Consider the following 9,813-nt stretch of genomic DNA (forward strand, 5'->3'; position numbering starts at 1 on the left):
GATAATTTACATAATCAAAAAGACTAAAATTAATTGTATAATCTATTTTAGATAATCTACACTAACAATCTATAACTTCTACAATGGTTTATTGTTGCTATCTATAAATATAGATTATTACTGTAATTTATTTTTTAATTAAGAGATTATCTTAAAGACAGTTTAATGACCAAATCCTCACACTATTTATCAAATATTCCTAAATTTTCCGCACTCCACATTTTTAAATTAAAATATCAATTGAAAGGCGGTTAACTGATCAAATCCTCCTACAATTGTTAAAAGACCTCCTAAAATTTTCAAACAGAGATGACCGTCAAATTCCAAACCTAAGATTCAGTTGCTACTAACATCTGAGTTCCAAACATTTTTTTTCACAACTTGACGAAGCCAAAATTCAAACAATCTTAGCTGCCAAAAGAATTTCAAACATCTCTTCGTAGGAATCTGTAACTATTCCGAAACAAATCCTCAAAAGGCAGTTTTTTAACCCTGTTTTCCAACTTTGTGTTGTCTTCACTGTAGAGCTAATAAATATTTCCGGTGTAGATAAAGATGAATATATCCTATTTCAGTTTGGTGGGGGTAGTTGAGAGAGTGGGGGGTGAAGTTGCCGTGTCACTCACATGTCAAATTGGACAATTGTCGACTATTTAGGCAATGCGGTTGTTCAACATTTTGATCTGGTAAGCCAAACGAGTTCCCCATCAAAACAACAAGGTAAGTACCCAAAATGCTTGTAAAAATGTTTATACAATTATTCAAAGTAGGTTGAACTCTATTTGAAACATTATGCTGACCTGTAGGCCTGAAATCTAGGTTATTACCAGAATGTCAAATGCTTTGATCTATTCATGAAAACAGGACTCTTAAATTTGGACCAGTTCAATCAATTCTTTTGGTGGCAGGAAGGGCTGTTGTTTCTCTTTCTTATGGGTAGCCAAGCTCGTGGTCAGGGTAGGAATGCACGTGAATCACCCTGATAATTGCTCTCAAAACTGCCCAATTTAATCCAAGGTATGATGGAAGAATGTTTAGGAATTGTACAGTGAAACAACAAAGATTTAAGAATACAGTTTTTTTTCATTGTTTTAGGATGTGTAGCTGTTCTCACCTCCTTTCACCAAAACTTGATGTTTGAAGTTTCATAAGTTCATTTTGATGCGGTTTTAGGATTTTAAGAGCTTCTACACGAGCTTGCTGGTTCATTGGATTTCTTCCTGATTTGATATTAATTTTATTGGATTTTGGCCACTCTGTTTTGATTTTGATGCAGTTTCAGACTTAAAAGTGTAGGCAGAATTTGTACCGACTTGCTGGCTTTCGGGCCTTGTGATTTGGGTTCAACATGTGTACGCCCAATGCAAGGCAACTGACGCCCACAATTGATGCAAGAATGAATTGTGGGCTTTCAGCTGCAAGAGTTAATCAATCTTCTTTGCTTCCCCTGAATTCGGCATTGGGTTTCAGGGGGAGATGGCAGAGTAAGAAGGGACTAGTGAGGATTGGAGATGTCACAGGGAAGAACATGCTTCCTGTCAATGAAATGCTCAAACATGGATCCAATTGTAGTGAATCATGGATGCTTAGGCCAAGGTTTCTAGCCCAAAGAGATTTACCCCAAGCTGTATCAAGCGCAGATATGGCATTTGAGGATGCCGGTATTGCACTAAATGCGCTTGCAGATAACGCTCAGCCATCAAAATTCATGGACTTTATCACATCAGAGAGAGCTAAAGTCGTTGCCATGATAGCTATGGGAATGTCACTATGTAATGCCAATAGAGTGGTAATGTCTGTTGCAATTGTGCCTCTCGCGGCTACTCATGGTTGGAGTAGTTCTTTTGCGGGCATTGTTCAGGTGTGTATGAGCTTCTTTGTTGTATTTGAGGTTGTGTTATGCCGAATTCGGATGCAATTAATTCAAAATCTGAAATCTTAACTCTTATTTGCTCCGTATAGCTTAGATGATCTGTATACTATTTACATTTAGGTCCCCAACTGATCATCAATTTTGCTGCCCTGATGATGATATGAAATGTTATTGAGATCTAGATCTGGAACGTATAAATAAGTTTATAATGGGGCTCTTAGATGTCTGTAATTTAATTACCAGGCTTATAGCTCAAACGATAATTAGAAATTGAATTACAGTTGGAGCTGGCTAATTCTTCGTCTTCACAATTTATATTTCCTCCTTTTATGTAAGGTTTTAATACGGCCCATTGATACAGCATCGGTGTTGTAAATCCATTTTATGGATCGAAGTGACAAAAGGACCGGTTTACCATACGCAATCAGCCAATGATCATGCGAATTAGGGAGCCTGGATTTCGAGAAACTGATGAAGGGGAGATATGCTATTAATCATCTAATAATAGTAACTGGGTTCCAAGGCAGCACTGCAGGATCATTTTAATTATAATTTAATAGGTCAAAAGTATTTATCCAGAAATAGCAAGTGAAAGCCTAAATATGTCATGAATAGCTATTCTCTTGTACTACCGAATCTTCAGATCTGAATATGCCCAGTCTTGTTTTTATGTCAGGAAAAGAGTATGCAGTTACCTGCAGGAGTTGCTTAGTTTGCTACTATTCAGTTGACAGCAATTAGGTATTGCTCCAGTAAATGTTGAACAGATTTTTACCATCAGCATTTCAGATCACACTACATGATTCATCATTTTTTGTTCTCTTTGGCTCTTTTGCATCCTAATTATGGATCATGTAGTGTGATCCAAAACATTGATGGTAAAAAACTATTACACAATCATACCCAGAAAAAGGAATTCATTGATATGGACTGTTGAAATCTGAAATTGCTAATTGATCTTGAGTTCCTTTTCACTGTTATGTAGCTTAAAGAAATTTAGTCCTCCCCCCCCGCCTGCCTTCACTTCTTGTCAAAGTAGCTACGAAGCTACCATGAGTGTGTTAGAAGTCCCATAGCTTTGCTTTTAAGACATCAACAGAATATGAGATGAACTCATTTTCCCTTTATTCCAAAGACTTTAATTGGACATTTTATTTTCCTCTTAATGAATGATTATCTGATGTTCTATTAACATAATCAGTTTTCCACAATCCATTCGTCATGATTTTTATTTGTGTTTCTGGATTCGTTTGTGTATGATTTTTTATCATCAACCATTCGGATCACACTCTGTGATCTATCATCAGGATGAGAGAATACAAGATTAATAAAATAGCAAAATATCTTTGGTTCTTCTTACCCTTAATTTGGGAGCCTTCAGATATCTTGGAAATCAGCTGTGGCAGTTCTAGAATTCTATCTACCTAATCTTAATTCATGGTGCAGTTTAGTAGAAATGAATAAGCTATTTAGTACTTGGCCAATCTACTATAAAAGGTTACATGTTTTTAAAAACAGCTACCATCTGAAGAGAGAAATTAATGCATCTTTCTATAAAAACTTTTTGCTTCATTTAAATGGGTGTGCATGTCATGAGAAAATAAATGAGATTGGATCTAACTCATTCATTTTCTAATTGATCTAACTGGCTTTTTATGTGGGATTCTATCATTATTTTCAAATCTATTTTTCCATTTTCTAATTGATTTAACTGGCTTTATAAGTGGGATTCTATTGTTATTTGCTAATGTATTATTGGTCTGGATTTGTATGTGGGATTTTATGGTTATTTTCTAATTTGATTTTCCGTTGAAATGTTTTGTTATGCTTTTGGTATTTTCATAATCACAGATATCAGGACAATGTAATATGAAGATTAAAGCTCATTTGCAGAAACTGATCTATCTTATGGAACATTACAGTCATCTTTCTTGTGGGGGTATTTATTGTCTGGTGTTGCTGGAGGAGCCTTGGCAGATCGTTATGGTGGCAAAGTTGTGATGGCATGGGGGGTTGCAATATGGTCATTGGCAACCTTTCTCACCCCATGGGCTTCTGGTCATTCAGTAGGAATGCTCCTTGCTGTCCGCGCACTATTTGGTGCTGCTGAAGGTGTAGCCTTGCCCTGTATGAACACTACAATTTCAAGGTAAGACTTCAAAAAAATCACTTTACTGAATTAATTCAATTCCTTTTCATTATCTTTTTAATGTTGTCTTCATCGTATAGCATTAAAGCACTTTTACCCATGGTATTCAATCAAAGTGTCCTAGCTCTTTGTTTTCACTATTCAACTGTAAATGCTCAAGATAACTTCAAAATGCTAACTTTTTTCTTGTTATTCAAGGTGGTTTCCTAGTACGGAACGGGCTACAGCAGTAGGCCTCTCAATGGCTGGATTTCATCTGGGTAATGTGATAAGCTTACTTGCTTCTCCAATACTAATGTCACAAGCTGGAGTTTATGGACCTTTCCTTACATTTGGAGTCCTAGGATTTCTTTGGCTCTCAATATGGGTTCCAAATATTTGTAATGATCCTCAGTTTCATCCTAGAATATCAAAATCAGAGCTTTTGCTTATTCATGATGGAATTGAGTATTCTCCAATGTCTACTAAAAAGTCCACTGTCCAGACTAGTCAAAGAATGCCTCCTTTTCGTCTGCTATTTTCTAAGTTACCAACATGGGCGATAATAGTTGCAAATGTTACAAATAATTGGGTAAGCTGTATAGAAAAGGATATCTTTACTTGAAAATCACAAGTCCATCTTTTTTATGTTTAATTTTTTTTTCTTCTGTTGTCTTCAGGGTTATTTTGTTCTTCTCTCTTGGATGCCAGTATATTTCAAAACTGTAAGCTTTCTTCTAATCGCAATGAGTACTCTTTTTTTAAAACAATTTTAATCAAGGAATATGTCAAACCAAAATCACGAGTCATGCATACAGTTTTAGTTCATTCATATTGAAATTTTCAGTACCTTTGAATTCAAGCACATATATGCTAAAGTCTCTTTCATCTTTATGTATAGGTATTTAATGTAAATTTGAAGCAAGCTGCATGGTTTAGTGCTATTCCATGGGGGACAATGGCAGTTGCAGGGTATGGTGCTGGTGCTGTTTCAGACTTTTTGGTTCAATCTGGCTATACAGTCACTACGGTGCGCAAAATCATGCAGGTCAGTTAAAGCTTATTCTGGTTATAGCTAAATTGCTTATGTAGTCATAAGATTTTCAAGTAAAAAACTTGAATTGTGACAATTTTAAATAATGCTTTTGTTGCCAAATTCTGTCTCAGCTCCCAATACCATGTTTATCATCAGTCTGCCACTTTTGCAATTGGTTTGGTTGATTTACACCATTTAAAAAAATTGGATTAGCTGATTTGTTGGATTTCATAAAAAAAATCAGCAAAGTGTTTATTGATTGGATTTTCACAAAATCTTGAGTATTCATACTAAACTCCATGCCTTCAAATCTTATGACTATTTTTAGTTTTCTGAAATGGAGGACTCCACTAACTGTTTTATACATCTAAAAGTACTCCACAAGGCCATACCACCATATGACAAGTTCTAACTTAAATTTGATCCTTGAGAATTTTTTTTCCTAAATCAGCTTATTTCTTTTTGATTTTGAACTAATCACATTTTCTGATATTGATCGCAAGACACACTTACAAACTTTTTGTTTCAATAACAAATAATTTTACTTACATTTTTATTGTTGACATCTGCAGTCAATCGGCTTTCTGGGTCCAGGAATAGCACTCCTTGGTCTAAATGCTGCTCAAAATCCAACTATTGCCTCAGCATGGCTAACGGCTGCACTTAGTTTGAGTTCATTCAGCCAAGCTGGTTTTCTTCTAAATATGCACGTAGGTCTCTTGTCTTGAATGATATACCAATGTCTTCATTTTCAAACATATTACAATTGGTCTTTGTAACTTACTGAAGTATATCATTCTGCCATTGATTCAGAGCTCCTCCATTTGAATTCAGTGTGTCAATAGCTTTAAGAAACTTGAACAATGATATCATGATTTTCTCTACATAGAAAAATCACTTTCTGAAGTTTTGGATTGTTCTTTTTTTGTGGTATAATCAGGATATAGCACCACAGTATGCAGGAGTTCTTCATGGTATGATGCTTGATCCCTTTTTAATCCTCAAATTTCAAGGCAATGGATTGATTTCTTATTAATTGGATTCATTCATGAAAACACTCTTATTCTTCATATTTATAATGGGCAGGTATCACAAATTCAATGGGGACATTTGCAGCCATTGTGAGCACAATTGGAACAGGGTATTTTGTTCAGTGGTTGGGTTCATTCCAGTGTTTCTTGACACTTACTGCTGTTTTGTATTTTATTTCAACCATCTTCTGGAATATGTATGCCACTGGAGAAAAAGTATTTGACTGATTTGAGAAGGATATAGATTTTAATTGACAAACAGATTTCTTAGTTTGCTTCCATCTACACTAAATGTCAATATAGTAATAGGCTAGCAAGCAGACGTGCCCACTTCCATCCAAATGATCATCTTTTTGGGTATCCTAAAATAACGGGTTGACATCAGATGGCCCAAGATTCATCATACGATTTTACTCTGAAGCATTCTAATAAGTGTGTATTCACATGTTTGTAGGCCCTGCGAGTCATTATATATTTGATCTTAGGAATCCTATAAAGTATGGCTCAGAATTTTTTTTCACGGGCCTTCTCAGCTTAAAATCAAGGTCATACTTGCCATAAGATACATATTCTTGTTCAGCCCATTTAACCCATCTTCTATCATCTGTAATACTCTGGTCATTAGATCATTGTGAATGTGAAAATCCAAACTCTTCTGTAAGATGGTGTCTGCCTTTGAACATACGTGAGAAATCAATTTTGGCACATTTATTATATCTGTCCACTATTTGCAGATGATTAAACTTCGTTATTTCAAGGACACTTTTTGTGTCCAACAATGAGACAAACATAGAAACAATTTGTTAGTCCTCTAAATGCAGATGGGCTTCAAAGTCGAGTCTCACTAAATTTATGATCTTTAACTAAAATTAGAATTTTAATATAATATTTTAAAATATTGAAATAGTTTTTGAGAGAATAAAGATCAATAACATCTTTACTTTAATTTATCATTTTCATCATAATATAAATAATTTAATTTTATACAATTTTTTTGAGATGATAGACAAAGCTTTAGAGAGATAGCTTAATGAGGTTATATTTTGAAACAATTGATAAAATGTACACATCTATTTTTATGTTTATTTAGTCTAATTAATCATATAAATAAATATGTTTGAGAAAAGTTCAATGTAATTTGTAAGATAGTATTTATATTTATATGTAAATATAATATAATAAAAAATTAAATATAATTTCAAAACTTTATCATCATTGACATAAACAATGTCTTTTCAATAAAGAGACAAATATAGACATTGTGTCATTAGATAATTATAATAAATATTCATACAACAAACAATGAAAAATGGGAACTAAATTTTTATAATTATAACTGCATAGTCTTCTATTGAGACATGATCATTTTAAGGATCTGAAATTTTGCCAGAAAAAAATAATTAAATAAAAAATTTAAAATGATTATTATATTTATTTTTCATATTTATAATAATAAATATTTAAAGTTTGTTTACTAAATAGTTTAAAGTAATACATATTGATAATGTTGTTGTAGTACCATGGTTAAATAATTAGATTGCATTTTTTGTCACTAAAATTTATTATGAGTTATCATATTGGAAATGAAGTATTCTATTTGTGGCAAGACTTTAAAAGGATGGATTTATAGTGCCTGCTATCCAAACATGTCTCAAATTTCATTAGGGAGCAACAAACTACGTTCAATTTTAATCTCTTACAAGAGTTGGGTAATTATATTGATTGTTTTCTTTTGAAGGTTGATATGATTCAATATGATAAAGATAAGAAATGATGTGTGAACTAGGTAATCTAAAATTGACAATAATAATTGTAATGCAAAAATTGAGACAAGATCTAGAAATAGGAGGTTTCCTTGTTAGCATTAATGTGGAAATTCCATACTAGGGTTCTCTATAACTCATCCTCTCATTTTATTTTTATCAAAAGACTACCAATCAATGGAGCAACGCTCTCTTGACCAAGGTTTTTCATCAATTCAAAGTCTTAGTTTGCTTTCAATGAATATGCAACTCTTATGTTGAATCAAGAATATACACATAAAAAAGAGGGGGAAATTGTTGTATTGTATAAGGGCTTTCCTAAGTTAAACCTTGAGTAGGTATCAACCTCCACTACAAGAATGATAATCACAAAAAGAAATCTTACTCTTGGTAAGGAAAAAGTTGTATTGGTGTAAAATACTGAATTGAAATAATATTACCTCAAAATTGGTTGTGGTGATGATATTAAGACCTTCAAGGGTTGATGTAATAACATGAGATGGCAAAACATAAAACACTCAATCATGAAAACTCACATGGATGTAGTTCGTTGTAGCTTGTTTTTAGATAAGTGCAGAAAGATGAGGAGCAAAAATAGGGGTATAAGATGCCACTTTGTTTTTGAAATTGTCAAATTTTGAACTTCAATGAGAGATTGAAGATAGTTAGACTTGAAGATGCAACAAGAACAAGAGTTTAGGTCCTCTAAAATCTAGTTTATAAACTACTATTTTTTTTTAAAGTGGTGGATTTTAAGGCCCTCAAAAAGAGGGAGCATAAAAAAGTGGTCCAATTTTTTTGTGGAAAACCGTAATATAGTGTCAAGTGCACTCCCCCTAAAATATTAACTTATTTAACAAACAAAATCATTTTAGTTAGAAGTTATCTAACATCACATAGTTTATTATGGATTTTTCTACTAATTTTTCAATATTTATTTACTTTTCTACAAATTTTGTAAGTGGACCCATCTTTGAAAATATGAATTTTATTTTTTGCCCCACTATAAACTAATAAAATCAAAACTTATTTTTTATAAAGTTTGTAGAATGGGGTCTAATTTCTAAAAAACTAACTTGTTGCAAAATTCAACAAATGAGCCAAAATTTATTCCCAAAATATTACACATCAGTTTTTGACAAAAATTGAACATATATTCAAAAGAAAATAGAGATTAAAGGCTTAACATAATCATAATTTAAAATAAGTTATATGGTTAGATAGGTAATAGAGATATCTCCAATATTATGGCATCTTATTTTATTGCCATTGAGCCATGAGTAAACCTAACGGAGGGCACATAAAAAAAGATGCATCTTTTTATATCTTTACTGGAAAACATGGGGTAAGAGCATAAAGTTGGGTCACAATTCTGTAGAATGAGACCTTTCAGAAACGAGTACCCGATTTGCTTAGAATCAAGTACCTGATTTTTAAAACCAGCTTCAGGCACCCGATCCATGTTCAAAAAATCGAGTACCTGATTTGTTCAACTTGGATCGGGTGCCTGAACCTTTTTAAAATCGGGTACCTGATTGTAGGAAACTACAAATCCCCATTTTTGGGGCTTTTTTGCTCATTTTAATTTTTCAGAAAATGTGAGCCTAATTTTAGGACTGATACGAGAGCCCATTTTGGAGTTCTACTGACCCCTTCACTACTATTTTTTGGCATACTAGGTATTTTATTTTGTTTTATACTATTTTATTTAATTGTTTTCAGTTTTACACTTTATATTTCCATCATTTTCTTTAAAAAAAAATTCAATTTTAATATGTAAAATTGTAAATTTCCATTACATTAACAGTATTATCTTTAGATTATTGTATTTGTTAATTTAAATAATAGTTTTGTAGATGTTTATTTAAAAATTATTATTTTAGATGTTTCAATGTATTTAATACAAATTACAATGTTGAATGATTAGATAGATGTAAATTAGATTGTTTAAACATGTAATTATATTCAATATTTTATACTTA

At 32.7% G+C, this 9,813-nt stretch overlaps 1 protein-coding gene across 3 annotated transcripts; it reads left to right on the plus strand.

Moving 5' to 3' along the window:
* Window positions 1-266: 266 nt before the first annotated feature.
* On the plus strand, window positions 267-6,729 carry LOC149544112 (putative anion transporter 3, chloroplastic). 3 transcript variants are annotated; one of them, XM_089798695.1, is made up of 10 exons: window positions 267-720; window positions 865-1,017; window positions 1,277-1,861; window positions 3,796-4,022; window positions 4,221-4,593; window positions 4,682-4,726; window positions 4,903-5,049; window positions 5,610-5,747; window positions 5,978-6,011; window positions 6,124-6,729. In XM_089798695.1, exons 3-10 carry the CDS (start codon window positions 1,349-1,351, stop codon window positions 6,294-6,296), a joined length of 1,650 nt encoding a protein of 549 aa, XP_089654821.1. In that variant the 5' UTR covers window positions 267-720; window positions 865-1,017; window positions 1,277-1,348; the 3' UTR covers window positions 6,297-6,729. The 3 variants fall into 3 exon arrangements, with proteins under 3 accessions (XP_089654821.1, XP_089654822.1, XP_089654820.1); XM_089798696.1 differs by having other exon boundaries at window positions 665-720; window positions 909-1,017; XM_089798694.1 differs by having other exon boundaries at window positions 686-720; window positions 820-1,017.
* Window positions 6,730-9,813: the final 3,084 nt, after the last annotated feature.

Source organism: Cupressus sempervirens, chromosome 8, assembly GCF_028749045.1.
Source record: "Cupressus sempervirens isolate cs-2001-9-10 chromosome 8, ASM2874904v1, whole genome shotgun sequence".
Classification (NCBI taxonomy): Eukaryota; Viridiplantae; Streptophyta; class Pinopsida; order Cupressales; family Cupressaceae; genus Cupressus; species Cupressus sempervirens.

Excerpts from the sequence above, each read along its gene's own strand:
- LOC149544112 (XM_089798695.1), top strand. The coding sequence starts at position 1,349 with ATGTGTACGCCCAATGCAAGGCAACTGACGCCCACAATTGATGCAAGA. Across the intron at positions 1,862-3,795 it reads CTTTTGCGGGCATTGTTCAG|TCATCTTTCTTGTGGGGGTA; the intron begins GTGTGTATGAGC and ends GGAACATTACAG. Across the intron at positions 4,727-4,902 it reads TGCCAGTATATTTCAAAACT|GTATTTAATGTAAATTTGAA; the intron begins GTAAGCTTTCTT and ends CTTTATGTATAG.